General features: G+C 47.0%; 1 protein-coding gene across 4 annotated transcripts in view; it reads left to right on the plus strand.

Annotated features, from left to right (window-relative positions):
- Nucleotides 1-267: 267 nt before the first annotated feature.
- Nucleotides 268-20,945, plus strand: part of PECAM1 (platelet and endothelial cell adhesion molecule 1) — a 75,441-nt gene continuing 54,763 nt past the window's right edge. Inside the window, exons 1-4 of one of the 4 annotated variants that reach the window (XM_047081607.1) lie at nucleotides 268-487; nucleotides 5,511-5,640; nucleotides 15,477-15,632; nucleotides 15,719-15,745. In XM_047081607.1, the coding sequence (XP_046937563.1) occupies nucleotides 15,569-15,632; nucleotides 15,719-15,745 (91 nt within the window). In that variant the 5' untranslated portion in view covers nucleotides 268-487; nucleotides 5,511-5,640; nucleotides 15,477-15,568. The remainder of the gene's footprint in view (nucleotides 488-5,510; nucleotides 5,641-15,476; nucleotides 15,633-15,718; nucleotides 15,746-20,945) is intronic. The other 3 variants (XM_047081606.1, XM_047081609.1, XM_047081608.1) reach the window with 3 other exon arrangements.

Consider the following 20,945-nt stretch of genomic DNA (forward strand, 5'->3'; position numbering starts at 1 on the left):
TACAAGGGCCAGGCAGATGTGATCCATGGGCAGCGCAGGGTCTCTTCCACGGCAAGTGCCTACCCACTCGCGGAGACCCCCCCCACCCCCAAGAGCAATCTGTTCTTGGAGGGTAAGGCTTTGCAGATGGAGGGCAGATGCGGAGGGGGGACGGGGGAGAGGCAAATGCCTGGGTGATTGGTATTCAGAGGGCAGGCACCCTGTGTCATCACTTCCACATTTACGTGAGTTTCAGGGGTTGTCACCTGGTGCTTGGTGACAGCTGGCTCTGCTGGGGTGGGCCCAGCACTCAGGCCATTCTTCAGAAGCCAGCACCCGGCTCAGAGCACCCTGGCCCTGGTATCACACACACTGTGCCAGGTTCTTGATGTGAGGACACGGGGCAGGCGATGAGTGGGGACCCCAGAGACAGTGAAGGAAGCTCCCTGGCCAGGAAGGAGTTCTTGAGACACTGTCAGGCTCATCAGGCCCTTCTGTGGCTGCCCAGGTAAGTCATGGCCAACCTCAGGGGCCGTCTCTGTAAGCCAGCTTAAGGGATGGCATTTTGGCCTCATCTATGGGGGAGGAGGAGACTAAGGACACCTTACATTTATCCTTTCACTGTTCCAGAGGTCCACGTGAGGATAATTTTCTGGTTGCAACTGATCATGAAATTATCTGGGTGGGAGACATCCCACTTAGGAGCTGGGGCATTTTAGTGCATCTCTAGAATAATGTTCAACCCCCCCCCCCCCTTTACCTCCTCGAACATCCACGATCTTTCTTAGGTCTCAAAATGTTTCTGTTCACTTTCCACCTAGAATGTCCCATTATTTGGAACATGTTTGTTCCTTGTCACCCTGGGAGAAGATTTCCGAGTTTTTTCCAGGTTGGAAGTAGCAGTGTGAACATTCATGTTTTATTTTTGTCAGTGGAGTGGCCTGAACCCCTAGATCCCAGGAGGGCCCCAGCATTAGGGAGAAGATGGTGACAGACGTGGTCTTGCCACATGCCTTCAGAGCAGCTCAGATCACCTCTTCCTTTTAGTACAAGAAAAGGAGCCTCTTGGAGGAGAGCATCCGGGTTCTCCCTGATTTGCTCTGTGCCGGTGGGACCAGCAGAAATGGAGGACCCTCGGGGCACCTGGGTGGCTCAGTCAGTGAAGCGTCCAACTCTTGCTTTCAGCTCAGGTCACCATCTCAAGGTTTTGTGTGTTCAAACCCCGAGCGGAGCCTGCTCGGGATGCTCCCTTTCTCTGCCCCTCCCCCACTCGCACTGTCTCTGTCTCAAAATGAATAATTAAACTTAAAAAAAAAAAAGAAATGGAAGGTTTTCATGTAATGCTCAGCTTCCCTGTCACCACCTGGCGTCACTCCACACAAGACCCAGGAGAACTGGAGGGTGGAAGGCCATAGCATATTTCCCTGGAGATTTGCTCAGTTTGTCGTTAATAGTTTGTTCCTTTTTATTGCTGAAGAATATTCCATAGTATGGATATACCGCTGCTTAACCATTCACCCATTGAAGGACATCTGGGCTAATTGCAGCTTTTTTTGGAAAAGTTGGAATTATAAATAATTCCAGCACAGCTGCTGTGCACATTCATGTACAGATATTTGTGTGAACACATGCTTTTTTTTTTTTTTTTTTTTTTGAAAGAGAGAGAAAGAGAACACCAGCAGGGGAGAGACAGAGAGAGAGAGAGGAAGAGAGAGAACCCCATGCCCAGGCTTCATGCCCGGGGAGGAGCCTGATGCAGGAATTGATCTCACAACTGAGAGATCATGACCTGAGCTGAAATCAAGAGTCAGACACTTAGTTGACTGAGCCACCCAGGTGTCCAACATGCTTTTTATTTCTCTGGGCAAATTGGTGTCTTTTTAAACAGCTCTCATTAGATCTCATGGTTCATGAGATCCAGCTTGGGACTCTCTCTCCCTCTCTCTCTGCCCCTCCCCAGCTCATGCTGGCGCACGCATGCGCTCTCTCTCTCAAAATAAATAAACATTTGGGATGCCTGGGTGGCTCAGTCGGTTGAGTGTCCGACTTCGGCTCAGGTCATGATCTCGCGGTCTGTGAGTTCGAGCCCCGCATCGGGCTCTGTGCTGACCGCTCGGAGCCTGGAGCCTGTTTTGGATTCTGTGTCTCCCTCTCTCTTTGCCCCTCCCCTGCTCATGCTCTGTCTCTCTGTCTCTCTGTCAAAAATAAATAAACATTAAAAAAATTAAAAATAAATAAATAAACATTAAAAAAGTAAACAGCTCTAATTAAAGCAGATCATTGAGGTTTGTGAGGGATCCATTTAGAAAGCCCCATGTGTTCTCACATTCTCAATATTAGAAATGTTTACACGGGCTCCCAGCTTGGTCCTAAATCACATGAATCTCATGTCTGTCTATTAGCACTGTTTCCTGTGCATATTCTCATACCCTAACTTGGCTGCCTTTTTTATTTGTATGCATCTATTTATTTTAATTTTGTTTAATCGGGTAATGAAGTTATAAAGAAACAGGAAACAGCAAGACAGTTGTATGGAACAAATTGAAGGATTACATCCTAGAATAACCTTGGTAAATAAATATTTTATACTCTGTGTTCTTCACCTTTTTCAGACTCTGACCCCTTTGGTATTTGTTCAAAGCCGAGGATTTTCCTATTGTGGGACATTTCAAGAAGTCCTGAAATGTTTTTCTTCTTCTCCTCCTCCTCCTCCTCCTCCTCCTTCTTCTTTTGATTTTTTAAAACTAAAAAAAAAATTGTTTTTCAACATTTATTTATTTTTGAAAGAGAGAGAGACAGAGACAGAGACGCAGCACAAGCAGGGGAGGGGCAGATACACAGAGAGAGAGACAAAGAATCCGAAGCAGGCTCCAGGCTCTGAGCTGTCAGCACACAGCCCAGCTCAGGGCTTGAACCCATGAACCGCGAGATCATGACCTGAGCCGAAATTGGACGCTTAACCGACTGAGCCGCCCAGGCACCCCTGAAATGCTTTTCTTCTAGAGGCATTTGTACAAGGAGTTCGGGCCTTGGAGTCAGGCATCCAACACTCCAACAGACTTTACCACTTAAACTGACTGTGGGACCTTGGGCAAGCGTACTAACCTCTCTGAGAGTCTTGTTTGTCTCCTGAAAAACCCCTCTCCAAGTCAATGAGCAGAAACGCCTCTCCAAGTCAATTTAAAATAAGGCAGGGCTTCACTGAAGGTTGTTTGAAGGGGACTTAGAGGGGAGAATCCCACTTCCCAGTGAAAGTCCCAGTACTGAGGCCTTTCCCTCAAAATCAAGTCCAGGCCGGCCCTCTCAAAGTCAACCAATCAGTCTTGCTCACTCCCAGATGGGCTCCTTTCTTCTTGAGTTTTGTGTGGCACATCCAGAACTTTTGTCATTCTGCCACCTTTGCTGGCTCCACATGAGACTTGAGCTCTTAGGCTACATTTTGTTTTTGCTTTTGTTCCTGTCCTGCTTGCTGTTTGAGTGGTCAGACAGATCTGCTCAAGTTTCTACAATGAGGACACAGATGCATGTTCATTGTTGCATGGCCCCTCCTAGCATCCAGCCAGAACTGTGACTACCCCCCCCCCCCCCGCCGCCACAATCAACAGAGGCCACTTAACCACCTTCACAATGACAACAGCTTTCTTCTTTCCTTTCTCTTTGAGTTTAACCTTGGCAATCAGCAGGAACACTGCTCTGACCCACCAGGTGTTGGTTTTGACAAATATTTGCCTTCTTAGAAGCTTATTTATCAGTAAGACGAAGAGATGTTCAACAGGTACACGTTCCCCCTGGAGAGGAGAGTGGCTTACGTGGCTGCTGGAGTCCCCGGGGAACTGGCCTGCACTCTTGCTTTCTTGCTGGAGGCTGTGTTGCCCAACGTTGGCCCAGAGGGTACTCCACAGCCCTCTAGAAACATGCCCTCCCTCCCTCAGCTGTCTTTAAAAACCTTCCCAGGGGCGCCTGGGTGGCTCAGTGAGTCGAACGTCCGACTTTGGCTCAGGTCATGATCTCACGGTTCATGGGCTCAAGCCCTGCTTTGGGCTCTGTGCCGACAGCTCAGAGCCTGGAGCCTGCTTCAGTGGTCTCTGGGAACTAAGGTCAGAAGTTTAACTTTGTTTTTAATTTTTTTTAATGTTTATTTATTCTTGAGAGAGAGAGAGAGTGACAGAGCATGAACGAGGGAGGGGCAGAGAGAGAAGGAGACACAGAATCCCAAGCAGGCTCCAGGCTCTGAGCTGTCAGCACAGAGCCCGATGCGGGGCTCGAACCCAGAACTGTGAGATTATGGCCGGAGCCGCTAAGTTGGCCGCTTAACTGACTGAGCCGCCCAGACGCTCCTGATTAAAAACTCTCCTGATTTAATTGTCCCACAAGTCGCAGATTGCACATACTTCTCCACAAGGGCTTCGGGACAGACCTGGCTAGATGTCTTGCTAAAATCGAGGAGCCCTGTACCTACAGGATTTTATGGTTTTGACAATCTAGTGACCTTGACAACAAAAGAAACCAGGTGCAACTGTCATGACTTATTTTTAGAAGAGCCTTGTCGGTTTCTGGGCATCTCCAACTCTTGCCTGGAAGCCGCAAGTGCTCTCTGCCCACTCCTGTAAGAGTTCTGATGTGATCTGCACCTGTCTGTTGTCGGTCCTTGCACTGGGCACTCCTCCTGTTCTGCCTACTTCATGACCCAGGCCGTGTCTAACCCTTAACACCTGGCCTGACCCTTCCGGGGCATGACCTTCACAGGCGGCTCTATCAGGCCTGGCCCAGACTCCCCATCCTCCACCCTTCCCTAAACTCTCAACAGCTGAGGTCTGGGCCCTCTCCATAATTTCATTTATTTCAACAAGGACTTTATTGAAGCTCTATACACTTCTTGAACGAAGTGTGAGCCATCATAACTCACTAGGAAAAGATTGTAGGGGATGCATAGACACAACATGAAGTTTTTACATGCCTAAGAAATAATCTGCTGGAGCTTTATGGAGGGTGGATGTCACGGCCCCTGTCATCTATGGTTTTAGGATTCCCTATCTCCCCCACCTTTTTTGTGTTTGTTTTTGAAGGAGAGAGAGAGAGAGACAGAGCATGAGCAGGGGAGGAGCAGAGAGAGAGGGAGACACAGAATTCGAAGCAGGCTCCAGGCTCTACGCTGTTAGCACAGAGCCCGACGCGGGGCTGGAACCCACGGACCGTGAGATCGTGACCTGAGCCGAAGTCGGACGCTCAACCGACTGAGCCACCCAGGCGCCCCTCTCCCCCACCTTTTAAACTCAGGCCATTTTGGGGGTTTCAGGTTAGATACTGGAAGAGAACAAGGTTGCCCTTACACTTGCAACACGGGGAGGCCCAGCCCAGGGATAGCACAAACCTGCCTGGCCAAAACAGTGGAGAGGGGAAACCTCTGAGAGGCAATGTGTTAGCAGGAGCCACTAGTTGCTGTCAAAGCAGGCGATGGAGGGATCTGCTGAGAACTGAGAACATCCTTGTGGCTCAGCTCACATCGTTCCCGGCTTCTGCTTTCTCCGCAGCTCCCCCAACCAGATTTCCTGTTCAGACCGAGGTGATAGTTGGTCATAAGAAGCCGACCTACACTTCTGCCGGCCCCATGAGAAAGGACGAAGCAACACAGGCACACTGGACTGGGAGCCACCCCGGTTGGTAATGTTTTAACTATTTCTAAGTGCTTTTCTCTCTTAGATCCCCAGAGCCTATGTGTACAGAGAACAAACTGTAAAGGGATGCTTGTGAACAGCAGCCGTCAGCCGACATTCCTGTCTCTCACCTTCTGTGTTTTCTGCTACTTCTCCTCAATCTCTACTAGTAAAATACTAGGAGAAGGATGGATTTCTAGAGCCTAATGCTGTGGGCTTAAGAAGGCAGTTTGGAGAAATGGCTGCCACCTGTCCCCAGGCAAAATGAGGCTCTGGCACCCATCGAGATGGGAATCTACAGACACTGATGGGGTGACATGAGGAATGGGGACACCGTTCCTGCTGGAAAGTCCCCCAAAAGAGGGGCCTACGCGCCATGAAAAATGTCTTTAAGTTATAGACAGCGGGCTTAAAACTAATCCCTGCATACAGGCAGCTGCCTGCTGAGTCCCACGTGCAGAGGAGGGAAACTGCCCAGACCTCCCCCTGGATAGGAAGGGGCTCAGAGCTGGGAGCCCGAAGAAACTTGGGGCTCAGTTACAATCTCAGCCTCACTGCCGATAAAGGGCTTGTTGGGGCTGAGCAGGGAACCTAATCAGTGTTTGTCAGACTGCTTGTCGAGTACATTTTGTATTTGCTCAACAGCCAACTTGAAAACAAACTTCTGGATCAAAACCTGATGATAAGCTGGAAACTGCCTGTACTTTAAACCGAAGTCACTCTTTGTATCTAAAATTCGTTTTACTGATCTCTAGATAAACCATGACCATTCCCCCCCTGCCCTGCCACCCCCCCACCCCTGCCCCGCGCACACTCCCCAAGAGTTGTTCCTGGCAGGGTAATTTTTCCTTGAACTTAAGATAAACCGATTAGGGTTTCCTCTTAGTTTAGTGAAGTTTACTGCGTCTTGGATAGAAAGGACAACAAAGGAGAGTGAAGACAAAAAAATATATATTCTCTTATTTACTATTGTTATTGTTACCACTGCTGCCTGGATGGTATTGAGAGTGATCACCCTCTAATGGAGCTATAGTTTGCTAGTACGTCTGGATTTGATCAAGGCACCTATGATATCGTCATGAGGAAGCCTCACGTCCTCATGGAGATGGGTGGGATACATGACGGCAGAGGAAGGGGATTTGTAGCTTGCTGAGCATTTATATCAAAAGAATTTTGATTCCTACTGAGTATTTTTATTAATGACTTGGATGAGAACCCTGCTGACCTTCTGATAAAATCTGTGGATGATCCAGGGGCACCTGGGTGGCTCAGTCGGTGGAGCGTCTGACTCTTGTTGTCGGCTCAGGTCATGATCAGGATGAAGCCCCGCGTCGGGCTCTGCACTGACAGTGAGGAGCCTGCCCGGGATTCTCTCTGTGGATGATTCAAAACTGGGAAGAAGGAGTCAGAGGATAGTCAATTGTCAAGAAGATGGATAAAGACACTGGTTGTAGAAGTAGGTATCGTTTTTCCGCTTAGACTGATGGGGAAAACCAGAGAGAAATATCCAGGGAAGGCCACCTCTGGCCACCTCATTTTCTGTCTTCTGCGGGGAGCTTCTCCCAGCACGCCTGACTCTTTGTTGAACAGCCTGTTGATAAATCAGCCTCCAGACCCCTCGAGGGCAGGGCCAGGACTTTGTCTTTCCTGGTGTTTAGCAGGGTGCCTGCTTGGGATGAGGCCACCCCTCTGCAGGCACATCTTTGCTGTTTCATTAGGTGGGGACTCCTAGAAGACACTGCCCTCCTGGTCCTGGGCTGGGCCTGGAGCAGAGCATTTCTGACCCTCCCTCCCATCTGCAGCCCCACGTAGTGCCTGTTTTCCCTCCTGTCCCCTCAATAACCTGAAAAAGAAACGCATGGGAAACTTCACTGCTTCAGCCCCCTGAACGTTCTAGCGTTTCTGCACCTGACTCTGGTTTGGCATAAGTGTTCCTGAAACAGAGGGGGTCCCGAGTGACGGTTGTCAGGTAAAATGCCGGATGCCCAGGTACATCTGAATTTCAGATAGCCCAAATCATTTTCTAGTCTGTCCTGTGCAATACGTGGGACGTACTCCTATTACAAAATGACTTGTTGCTCTTGTGAAATTCAGATGTAAGTCGGAGTTGGGCGTTTTTATTTGCTAAATCGGATCAGCCCTACCAGGGCGGCCTCTCAGGATGCCTGGCCCAGCTCATTTCCAACCCAGACCACCACTCACACAAGAGCATGCAGACCCTTCAAACCACCCCTCCCCCCCCCCCCCACACACACACGCTTCCTCCTTCACTCCGATGGGCTCCTCAGGCCCTGGTCTCCTCCATTGGGGCCTTGGGCCTGCACCCCCCTCAGGGCTGCATCTTGCCTCATCGGGCTAGGGGCGGACGCTGGCTTTCTATCAGCTCCCACTTAGTCTAGGTCAGCCTGAGGCCAGCCATGGAGAGCAAATCCGCTACTGTGGCCCGTGCATCGCCATCGTACATGATGACTCTTTACAACCCATCTGCGCTTCCAGCACATTCACTCATTTAGCAAATATGTACGCAGGGCCTCCTACATCACAGGCATTGTGTTGACTGCAGGGACACTGCAGTGAGCCCAACAGACCCACGTCTGTCCTCACAGAGCTGACAGCCCAATAGGGGCGACACCTCTTGAGGCTCACACAGGGACACCTGGGTGGCTCAGTCAGTCAAGCGTCTGACTTTGGCTCAGGTCACGGTCTCGCGGTTTGTGAGTTCGAGCCCCGCGTCAGGCTCTGTGCCGACAGCCCAGAGCCTCGAGCCTACTTCGGATTCTGTGTCTCCCCCTCTCTCTGCCCTTTCCCTTTCCCTGCTTGCACTCTCTCTCTCTCAAATAAATAAACATTAGATAAAACTTTGTAAAAAATAACAGTTTGTGGAGATGTATTTCACACACCATACCATTTAACTGTTTATAGTGTACAATTCAGTGGTCTTTAGTCTATTGACAGAATTGTGCAACTATCATCACACTCAACTTTTGGAACTTATTTTTTTAAGTAGGCTTCACATCCGGCACAGAGTCCAATGCGGGGCTTGAACTCACAACCCTGAGATCAAGACCTGAGCAGAGACCAAGACTTGGATGCTTAACCAGCTGAACCACCCAGGTGCCCCATCTTTGAGAACTTTGTAATCCCTCCTGTGAAGAACCCTCATACCCATTCAGAGTCACTCTTATTTCCCTTAACTCCCCCAGCCTTAGGAAACTACTAAGCTACTTCTCTCTCTATATAGATTTGCCTACTTTGGACATTTCATATAAATAGAATCATATACATGTGGCCTTTCATGTTTGGTTTCTTTCACTTACCATGACGTTTTCAAGGTTCATCCATACTGTAGCAGGTATCAATCCTTCATTCTTTTTTCTGCCAAATAATATTCTATTGTATGGATACATCACTTTTATTTATCCGTTCGTCAGTTGATAGACATTTGAGTTCCTCCTGCCTTTTAGGTATTATTCGTAATGCTGCTGTAAACGTCCACATACAAGTATTTGTGTAAGTGTGTTTTCATTTTCTTTTGGGTGTATATACCTAAGAATGGAATTGCTGCTGGATCATATGGCAATTCTAGTTTTGTTTTTTTTTTTTAATTTTTTTTTAACGTTTATTTATTTTTTTGAGACAGAGAGAGACAGAGCATGAACAGGGGAGGAGCAGAGAGAGAGGGAGACACAGAATCCGAAACAGGCTCCAGGCTCTGAGCTGTCAGCACAGAGCCCGACGCGGGGCTCGAACTCACGGACCATGAGATCATGACCTGAGCTGAAGTCGGATGCTTAACCAACCAGGCCACCCAGGCACCCCGGCAATTCTAGTTTTTAAGCTTTCCAGCGTGGATGTATCATTTTACAATCCCACCAGCAATGTCTGAGGGGTTCTAGTATCTCCATCCTCACCAACATTTAGTATTGTCTTTTTTTTTTTTTTATTTTGGTTTTACCCTTTTTATTTTATTATTAGTTTTTATTAAATGTTTATTGGGGCGCCTGGGTGGCTCAACCAGTTAAGCATCCAACTCTTGATTTCAGCTCAGGTCATGGTCTCGCGGTTTGTGAGATCGAGCCCTGCATCAGGTTCTGCTTTCACAGTGCAGAGCCTGCTTGGGATTCTCTATCTCTCTCTGCCCCTCCCCCCATCTCTCCCGCCCCCACCCCCTTCTTACCCAACACCGCTCCTAGCTTCTCAGAAGAAGCACTTCCTGAGTTGTTGTTTTGGGTTTTTTTTTCCTTATTACAGCAGGCAGTTTTTTCCTGTGGTTAATGAATTGCTGTGTTACACATTTGTGTGATTTTCCTGGTATTTGGGCAGAGGCACAACATGTAGAAACCACTCTGTTCTCCTTCAATTCCCTTTACTGAAAAGAGGAAGAAGGGAACAGCACTGTAAGGAGAAATATAGTTTCTTAATTAGTTACCAAACAGCTAAAATAGTTTCTGGAACTTTTTTTTTTTTTTTTTTTTTGATTATGGAGTCCACTGAGGACAAAGAGCTAGAAGGGGAGAGATACGTGAGGGCCACACACATATAAAAAGCCACTGAATTGACTATTTTTTTTATGTTTATTTTTGAGAGAGAGAGAGCTTGCAAGCAGGAGAGGGGCAGAGGAAGAGGGGGACAGAGGATCTGACACAGGCTCCGTGCTGACAGCAGAGAGCCCAATGTGGGGCTTGAATGCATGAACTGTGAGCTCATGACCCAAGCCGAAGTCTGATGCTTAACTGACTGAGCCACCCAGGCACCCCTTAATTGATGAGTTTTAAAAAGCTGAACTAGAAAACATTCCATTTATATATTTTTAATTTTGAATAAGACATTCAGACTGTACAAATAAAGAATAAGGAGCCTGATCATCTTTTCGATGGATAAAATAAATGAAGGAGAGTATACAGTCCAGTTCTTACGTCATAGCTGGGGGAAGAGAGGAGGAAGAGATTGTTGGGATAACTAGAAAGAGTGGGTCCCGTAGAAAGAGACTAAGAGGGAGGCAGACCCATAGTGAGTGGGGGTGAGGAGGCTCTCCTGTGAAGGATCAGCCACATGTTGACTTGGCTCCCGAGGGGCCTCAACACAAGTCACCCTGTAGTAAGTATTGTCTGGGCCGGGGTGGTGGGGACAACAGTCATTCCAAATAATGTCCAGCACCCGAGGCACAGCTTTTATTTTAGACTTTAATTTCTTAATTTGATTTTTAATAGGTAGTACATTTACATGACTTCAAAACTAAAAAAGACACGAGGTTTCTAAAGAAAAGCACACCAGGGGCGCCTGGGTGGCGCAGTCGGTTAAGCGTCCGACTTCAGCCAGGTCATGATCTCGCGGTCCGTGAGTTTGAGCCCCGCGTCAGGCTCTGGGCTGATGGCTCAGAGCCTGGAGCCTGTTTCCGATTCTGTGTCTCCCTCTCTCTCTGCCCCTCCCCCGTTCATGCTCTGTCTCTCTCTGTCCCAAAAATAAATAAACGTTGAAAAAAAAAATTAAAAAAAAAAAAAAGAAAAGCACACCAGAAACTACAACAACATTGCTGTTTGTCAAGAGGTATGCTATGTCTGTGGACCAGAATACCCTAAGACTAAAAGGTCACTTCTCCCCACAATGGTTTACAGGTTCAATACCATTCCAGTCAAAATCGCAGAAGGCCTTTTTTTAGACAGAGATCGAAAAGTTGATTTTATTTTTTTATTAAAAAAAATTTTTTTTAACTCTTTAATGTTTATTTGTGTTGAGAGAGAGACAGAAAGCAAGCAGAGGAGAGGCGGAGAGAGAGGGAGACCCAGAATCCAAAGCAGGCTCCAGGCTCTGAGCTATCAGCACAGAGCCCGATACGGAGCTCGAACCCATGAGCTGTGAGGTCATGATCTGAGCTGAAGTCGGATGCTTAATCGACTGAGCCACCCAGGTGCCCCTGATTTTATTTTTTTAAGGATTTATTTATTTTGAGAGAGAGAGCACAAATGGGGGAGAGGCAGACAGAGAGGCAGAGAGAATCCTAAGCAGGCTCTGCACTGTCACCACAGAGCCTGATGCAGGACTTGAACTCACCAAGTGTGAGATCGTGACCTGAGCCGAAGTCAGAGGCTTAACGACTGAGCCACGAAGGTGCCCAGAGAAATTGACTTTAAAATGCACAGGGAAGGACAAAGGGCCTAGAATAGCCCAAATTGAGACAGAGCAGCGATTGGACTCCAGTGCCCTCAACCCAGACCACGAAATCCAGCGTTCCTTGATAACTGAAACCCAGTGCCTCCTACTAGCATATCTTGCTTGAATGCGGAAAGAGGCTGCCTCCCAAAGGAGGGACTCCCCTACCAAGACTGGTGAAGACTGAACCAAACCAGTCTGCGCTAGGGTTGGGCCCCTGGCACTGAACTGTCACCGACTTTGCCCCTCATTATAATACTAAAAATCAAGCCTGGTGGAGATTCAACATGCCATTGAGACGTGCCATGTATGACAAAGCACGTTCTGTCCACTGCACCTGTGCGCCCAACTTCCTGTATCTCTCCCCACCTTTACCTGTTGCACCGCACTCCTTTCCTGCCCCAGCCTCTTTAAAAACTTTCTCCAGCCTTTGTTCAGAGACCCAGCATGAAGACCCTTTCCTCTGTGCTGTCTCCCTCTAGCTCCGGCATAAACCCGAACTTCTAGTATGGCCTCTAGAAAATCTCTGTTCCTTGGAGAGCCCAAGGACCGGAGTTGGTAACAGATAGGGAACAAGTGGAACTCTCATACCTCACTGGTGGGAATGTAAAATAGTATACAGCCACTTGGGAGAACAGTGTGGCGGTTTCCTAAAATGTTGAAACATACGCCTATCATACAACCCAGGCATTCTACTCCTGGGTATCTGCCCAAGAGAAATCAAAGTGTGTGTCTGTACAAAAGCATGCTCATAGCAGCTCTCTATGAGCTCAAAATTGGAAACAACTCAAATGTTCATTGATAAATAATGATTTAAAAAAAAACTGATATATTCATGCAGTGCAATACTACTTGGCAATAAGAAGAAATTAATAATTGACTATGCTGATAAGAGAAGATAGACACCCCCCCCACATATTACATACTGTATGATTCCATTTTTATAAAATTCTAAGAATACAAACTAACCTATAGTGACAGAAAGCAGGTGTTCGCAATGAGGAATGGTGCCTGTGGGGTGGCTATTAAAGAGATTACATATTCATTTATGTATTACAGAGGTTAGCTCTTTGTCGATGATGTGAATTGCAAATATTTTTTCCAGTTTGTATTTTTTCTCGACTGACCTTTTTTTGGGGGGGAGGGGCAAAGTAGAACTTTTTTTTTCATGGAGTATAATTTGTCAGTCTTTTATTTTATAACTTCTGGATTTTAAGTCCTACTTGAGCCAGCCTTTGGCATTTCGAGGTCATGAGGAATTCTTTCACGTTTTCTTCTAGATCTTCTATGGTTTTGTTCATACCTTCAGAGGGTCAGTCCATTTGGAATTTATTCTGGTACATGGTGTGAGTTGGGGGATATAGTTTTTTCTGCTTTTCTTTTAAAGTATTGGGGCCCCTGCATGGCTCAGTCAATTAAGCATCCGACTCTCAGTTTCGGCTCAGGTCATGATCTCACATGTTCGTGGGTTCAAGCCCCATGTCGGGCTCTGAGCTGACATGTGGAACCTGCCTGGGATTCTCTCTCCCTCTCTCTCCTCCTCCCTTACTCACGTTGTCTCTGTCTTTCTCAAAATAAATAAATAAAAATTAAAAAATTAAAAAAATAATAAAATAAAGTATCAACACTTATTTTAGGGCACCTGGCTGGCTCAGTCGTTTAAGTGTCTGACTTCGGCTCCAGTCCTGATCTCACAGTTTATGGGTTTGAGTCCCTCTTTGGGCTGTGTGAAGAGCCTGCTTCGGATCCTCTGTCTCCCTCTCTCTCTGCCCCTCCCCTGCTCACTCTCTCTCTTAGTTTCTCTCAAAAATGAATAGACATTAGATCAATAAAATATTAGCATTTATTTTGAAAGGAAGCTTTATTTTCTCATGGTGTGCTAAAATTATTAGCATTGTATGTGAAACAATGACTAAGTTTTAGCAGTTTACTTTGGAACTTAGGGGCATCGGGTGGGACATTTATCACCATTGCTTGAAAGTCACCTTGAGGAGCACAAGCTGGTTACTCCCCAGTATACAAAAGTTATCTTTGAAGCCAACCTTTATTTGAGGACTCATGGTGTTTCTTTTTTTCTTGCCAAGTAGAAATTTGGTAGATGGGTGGGCCGCGGGAGGGGGGGTGGTTTCCAGTGGGTTGCTTAAGAAGAGAGTTTACAGTGGGGAGGGGGATAGAGGAAACAAAACAACAAAAGTAAATAGCTCAATAGAAAAAGTTCTGTTGTGTTACATTGCTCTTTCACAGCTCTTATCATAACTTCCATTGAACCGAAGATCAGAGAGAAGAATTGTTTTCTAGCTGGAAGCCATCCCTTCTTGGTATTTGCCCTGCAGCAGAGAACTCTTTGGTTTCCATTGTCCCAGTTTGAACCTGACTTAGATTTAGTATCAGAGAGTAGCATTTCAGAAACAACACTGTGTCAGTATCAGAGAGTAGCATTTCAGAAACAACACTGCCCTCAGACCTCAAGGCAGTAATAGTCTAATTCAGACAATACTGTTAACTTGTCTTCATTCACCCGATCATCCACTCTATTAATGTTTTTTGACCAGACGCTGTCCCTGCCATCATGCAGCCAGCCAGCCGTCCTGTCCACGTGGGTGAGAACAGGCCATTATCGCATACTGTAGAAAATGTCTCAGCCAGGGAAGCCCAGGGGGGTGAGGAATGCAGACAGGGATGCGGAGGAAGGGTGGTTCAGTGTGGGAGAGACAGAGGAGAATTCTGGAAGAGTGGATACCTGAACTGAGTTACGACACCTGGGTAGGAATAGGTCGGAAAAGGAGAGGGGATGAGTACTCTAGGGAGGGGTATGGCAAAGATAAAGGCTCAGACACGTGATGTGTTCTGGGAACTATAAATTCTAGCAACCAGAATGTAGGGGCAAGGAAAGAATGGGTGACAGACCCGGCTGGAGAGGTAAGCAAGGGCCGGATTGTGGAGGATTATAAACTGACTTTCCCTGGAGAGCAGTGGGGACCCATTCCAAGGTTTCAAGCAAGGGAGTGAAAGGACCTGATTTATGTCTTAGAAAGCTCCCTGTGGCCTGATATACTCTGTATGTTTAAAGGCACAGGCTGGAGGGGAGCCACCAGAAGGCATGGATACCTCAAAGAGCTGCCTTCATTCACGCTGAAACCAACCGCAGAAGCCAGGGAGAGCCTCCCAGGTCCAGCAAGTTCCAAGCTGAGCTTTCCCCAAGGTGGCAGGTCTGTCTGGTGAACCTGCAATTTTCTGGAAAAGTCAGCCCTGTCCGATAGCATTGCCAGGAAAGGCAGGAGGTCCAAACTTATGCTGTGTAGACAGGCCCATTGGGTTTGGGGTGGCGGGGTGGGGGGAATGGCTCAGGAAAATCAAGAGATCTTGTTGGGTGTCCAAAGAGAGAAGTCCTTTGGGTAGAGGTTGGAAAGAGGGAAGAAGCCTCTCACCCTGCCTTGAGAAGGGGCTCTAAACCCAGGTGAGACAGGAGGGTCAGGAGCACTAAGGCAAATGTCACTTGTAACTTTAAAACAAAGAGTCTGCATTCAGCGGCCCCCTCAGGAAGGCCAGTCATTTCCTGAGGGGATATCGGGCCGCCCCACGCTTCATTGTTTCCAGTTTCCAAGCAATGGCAGCCATTACCTGATCAGCACTATAGTCAGTCTCTGCTTGTGGTGCCAGAAGTTACTAGAGTGCTTTTCTCTACTTTCACAGGGCAGATTTATCTGTGCCACGAGGGAAGTGTCTTCTGCCCCAGGGGCATGGGCCAAAGGCAGAACTAACTGCCTGAAGTCTTTGCTCTCAGGATGCAGCTGGAGACAGCCCAAGACGGCAAGATGTGGCTCGGAGTGCTGCTGGCACTTATGCTTTGTGAGTTTTTATTCTCTTTCCACAGTCCTTAAACTTCATGAGAATCAAAGCTGAGGAAATGAGCATATTTCTTCTGTCTTTTCCAGGTCCAGGCCTTGAAGGACAAGAAAACCGTAAGTTGTAAAGTTTCTACCTAGCTTCACTGTGTCTTTTCAGGATTCTTAAAACTCACAACGAACTGCTTGGGTTTCATGTTTATAACAACTGAGAAACATATTGAGAGCTAAAGTCTATTTCTTTCTGGCATTTTTAGAAGGCTTTTAGAATAAAATGCTTCTTCTAAGCCAAGTTCTAATCAGCGTGCTCTAGGAGTCGCATACATTTTCTCTAGAAACAAGTGCATTGCTATTTGTGAGGATTGGGGAAGTGATAAAAAAGGAGTGATTCCATTATTTGTTTTACCATAAATTTCTTAATTTCATATTCTCCCCTATGCCCCATTGTTTTTGTTCAAGTGAGACATAATCAATTTGTTAGATTCCTGAAGACAGAACATAAATTGTTGTTACGACTTTTCTTCTAAATGATCTGAAACAGATCCTGGATTTCACTTCCCATCGGCCTGTGAGGCTCTGATAATATTTGTAATGTTTTGTGCTTGTGGACAGGAAGGGGGGTTGCTTCTGCCCATCTTGGAGGTCTGGTGTATCATCCACTTTAGAGCTAATTTTGAATCTTTAAGACAAGATCAGATGCTTGACGGGGTCTGGGGGCTAAATGGAGGGAGAGCCCACAGAAGAGGATCCCCTTGTCGCTCGGCAAAAGAACGGGGTTGACTGGATTGCAGACAGTTGTATAGTTCTTTGGAGATGATGTGCACAGATGACGCTAGTTTGCTGAGCCCAGGCTTGGAGCAGTGGCTCTGGGATTGGCCAGTGCGGCTACTAACAAAGCCAGTCTGCTGGTCTCCTGTCCATGTGCTCTAGTGGGCATTTGACTCCCAGGGCAACTCATGGAGACAGGATATCCCTGATCTTTGTAAGCATCCTAATGGACCGATGATGTCTCTATGACTCCAAGAAATAACCAACTCGCCCAGGTGAGAGCCAGTTAGCAGGGCATTGGCACTAGAACTTTCACTGTGTAAAATATGGCTGTCTAGAGCCAGAGGCCCAACTCAGATCTTTAAAAAAAAATTTTTTTTTTAACGTTTATTTATTATTGAGAGACAGAGAGACACAGAGCATGAACAGGGGAGGGGTAGAGAGAGAGGGAGACACAGAATCTGAAGTAGGCTCCAGGCTCTGAGCTGTCAGCACAGAGCCCGACGCGGGTCTCGCATTCACAAACTTCGAGATCATGACCTGAGCCGAAGTCGGTGGCTCAACCAACTGAGCCACCCAGGCGACCCCAACTCAGATCTTTAAAGCCACTTTCACTTTGCCTCTTTGAGACTTTTTTCCCGAATCTGTAGAATGGGGATGATAAGAGAATTGATCCCATAGAGTCTGTATGAGGATGAGATTAGATAAAAGGAAGTGACTTACCTGCGTGGCATGCAATGACTGACAGTGGTTTAGTATCTGGTCTTAGCCCTCCACAATCATGGCTCCTGCACTGCCCCTGTCTGTCCGTTGCTGTTCACATACCTCAGCTCTCGTCCACACCATGCCCTGCAAACACGCAGGTTGCTGGGCTTCTGCTTCCCAGGACCTCCAGTCTCTCCCACCTCCCTACCTCACATGGGAGGGTATCACTCCCTTCCCAGGGTTCCTGGAGAAAGGCCTCTGTATCTTCAGGGAAGACCTCAGAACTGTAGGACTTGGAGCAGGGAGACTCTCCCACTGCTTCCTCAGGCTATCACCTTGTTTTACACTTGAGGAGACGGAGGCTCAGGGGCCATGAGGTACTTGTGTGTGGTCAATGCTGGGTGTTAGCAGAGTGAAGACTAGGACCAGGTCTCCCGTTCCTCAGGTCACCCAAGACCGTGCTGACCACACGTTTGACACGCATGACGCCAGCTTGCTCCACATTGCCTGCTCTGTGGTCGCACTCCTTGGTCAGCCTTGGCCCTTTCCCTTCCTTTTATCCCAGTCTCCCCCACTCAGCCCCAGCCCGCCTGCCTGCCTCAGGAGATGACCTCAGCTCCATCCTTCACCTAGAAAACACTGCTGTCTGCAGGGAACTCCCTCTACTTCCCGCCCTGCCCTGTCTACAGGCTTATCTGTCTCCCCACCCATCCTCCCAGCTTCCCTCCCCGCTTCAGAGATGTCAGTCCCTGTGGCTGAACGGGGCCAGCCTGTCCACCTGGGCTCTGAGCCCATCACTCATCTGCCCTGATCTCCCTCTACCATTTTTTTAAAAATATTTTTTTAAAAATATTTTTTTATGTTTATTTTTATTTTTTGAGAGAGAGAGAGAGAGAGAGAGAGAGAGAGAGATGGAGCACAAGTGGGAGAGGGGCAGAGAGAGCGAGACACAGATCCAGAGCAGGCTCCAGGCTCCGAGCTGTCAGGACAGAGCCCGATAAGGGGCTCGAACCCACGGAATGCAAGATCATGACCTGAGCCGAAGTCAGACGCTCAACCAACTGAGCCACCCAGGTGCCCCTTGCTCTATCATTTATTTAGTCCACCACTCCACTTTTAGTATCTCTGTTTCCCACTCCGTTCTGGCTCTTTCTCCTCAGTCTACAAACACAAATGGTAGTTTTTGGTTTGTTTGTTTTTGTTTTGTTTTTAGGAAAAAGAAAAAATACAAACAACCCACCTCCGTTCATTATCTTGTGTCTCCCCCCAATGAATCCACTCCCTTCCTCAAATTTCTGTCAAGGCTGGTTTATAACTGCAGTCTCTGCTTCCTCAGCTCGTAGTCTGCCCTCACTTAGTACTCTGGTTTTAGCCCCCACACCCCGCTGCCACCAGAATCCTCTCATTAAGGGCTCACCAAAGACCTTATACTACCAAATGCCACGAACACTCCCGTCCCTCACCTTTCTGGACCCCTTTGCTGCCTTTGCACAAAGCCTCCTTCCTTGACCTTCTAGACTCTTCCTTGGTGTTCTCCCACCCCTCTGACAAACCCTCCGCCTCTATTATTAATGACAGTACATTCATAATGTGGTGCAAACATCTCCACCGTCTAGTTCCAGAATATTTTCATCACCCCAGAAAAAAAGTCCTTTCTCATCCATTCAATATTCTCAAGTCTACCCCTTTCCCCAGTCTCACTGCACCTGCCCTACCACAGTCTTTGTAGGTTTTCACCTGAACCATGGTCCAGGATGTTTATAGGCCTCTGGTCTCTCCCTCCAGCCCATAGTAATCTTTCTTTTTTTTTACTTTATTTTTTTAAATTAAATTTTATTTTTTTAATGTTTATTTGTTTTTGAGAGAGAGAGACAGAGACAGAGCATGAACAGGGGAGGGGCAGAAAGAGAGAGGGAGACATAGAATCCCAAGCAGGTTCCAGGCTCTGAGCTATGAGCATAGAGCCCGATGCAGAGCTCGAACTCATGAACTGTGAGATCATGACCTGAGCTGAAGTTGGATGCTTAACTCCTGAGCCACCCAGGCACCACCTATAGTGATCTTTCTAAAGCTCCAATGTCATTCTTCCACCCCAACCTCCCCCCTCCCCGCCCCCCCCCCCCCGCCAAATACCCTTAGGTAGGTCCAGCTTGTCAGCACCCTAAAAAACACCCTCCATTCTGGCACCTCCTACCTAGCTTGCCTGGCCCCTCGGGCCCCATATTCTGGTTTCTGTAGTTGTATGTGCCCAGAATACATTGATGTCTTGGTTCTAGGTAGTTTTGCGATAAACATCTTTGCTATAAGCATTTTTGCTGCATAACTACTAGGCCAGAAGGTAGTTTTGTCATGCAAGGCTAAAAAAATAATTGGTTGACAGCTGGTTTTAACAACTGGTTGAGTTTGGTTTCATTTCTCCATTGACATGGTGCTCTGTTTTATGTTCTATAAATCTTAGTCTTCATGATGGTCTATACAGTCGTGTAGAATTTTGAACCCACACTTCCCATAGAACTTTGGAACAGCTATCAATGGACATGTGACAATCTTCCAAGAACAAACAACAGGATGGGAGGCAATACACTTTCACAGTGTAGTACAAAACTCTGTTACAAATATGCATCCTAGTATTTGGAAACTATACCTCTCTCTCTCTTTTATGTTTTTTTAAGTAGGCTCTACACCCAATGTGGGGCTTGAACTCATGACCCAGAGATTAAGAATTGGATGCTCTAGGGGCATCTAGGTGGCTCAGTGAGTTAAACATCCTACTTCGGCTCAGGTCATGATCCCAAGGTTCATGAGTTCGAGCCCCGCGTCTGGCTCTGTGCTGACGGCTCAGAGCCTGGAGCCTGCTTGGGATTCTGTGTCTCCCTCTCTCTCTGTGCCCCTCCCCCACTTGTGCTATCTCCCAAAAATAAATAAACGTTAAAAAAATTATTAAAAAAAAAAAGAGTTGGATGCTCTACCAACTGAGCCAGCCAGTCACCTCAAAACTATACCTCTCTTAATGAGGAAGAAGCTTTAGTAAAGAAAGAATGAGGAGACCCATCAATAAGCAAAAAAAAAAAAAAAAAAAAAAAAGTATAACACTATGAATGAAAGACTTTGAAGACAAATACTTAGGTACAATCCATGAAATAAAATCAGTTATTTACGTAGAATTGGCATGAATCTACACACATTTTAAATGTATTCAATTATTTTTTATAATAGTTTTTCTGATTTTGTTATTCATTTTTCATGTTTTGTTATGTCCTCTTACATGAATGTCCCTCTTTTATTTTCCGTGATTTTATCTTTTACAGCCAAATGGCTTTAAGACAAATTAGTTAGGTGTTGAAAATGTTTGCAGCAAAGATCCTTACCATGAAAATACCAAACATGTGACCTTTCATGCCCCTGTGCCCTGGAACATGCTGTTCTCCTGCCTGGAGCACCCCACCACCCGTTCTTGGCCTGATTCAAGCTTTGGTTCAAGGGTCACTTCCATCACACTTTCCTTGGCCTCCCTAGAGCCACCTTTTTTTTTTTTTTTTGGTGCTTAATTCATTGTACTTTGGTCATCTAGGTCCCCATCAGCCCGTATGGTCTAGGACAGAGGGGATGATTTCTTACTGATCTTGTAATCCCAGCACCTGACACAGGTGCTCACTAAATGTTTCACTGAAGGAGACCCCAACTGAACTTGGAGATGCTTGAGATTCAGATGAGATGGGTCCGTGCATTCTCTGCTGAGCACCAAAGTTCATCAGGGGCTCCCTGCTAACTAGCTCCCTGTAATTTTCCTGACTACAATGGGGGGGCACCTTTCCTCCCCCCATTTCTGAGTCATTTCCAGGTT

This window comes from Lynx rufus, unplaced genomic scaffold, assembly GCF_022079265.1.
Source record: "Lynx rufus isolate CCGP_SWC_20201006 ecotype Redwood Valley unplaced genomic scaffold, mLynRuf1.p SCAF_18, whole genome shotgun sequence".
NCBI classification, from domain to species: domain Eukaryota; kingdom Metazoa; phylum Chordata; class Mammalia; order Carnivora; family Felidae; genus Lynx; species Lynx rufus.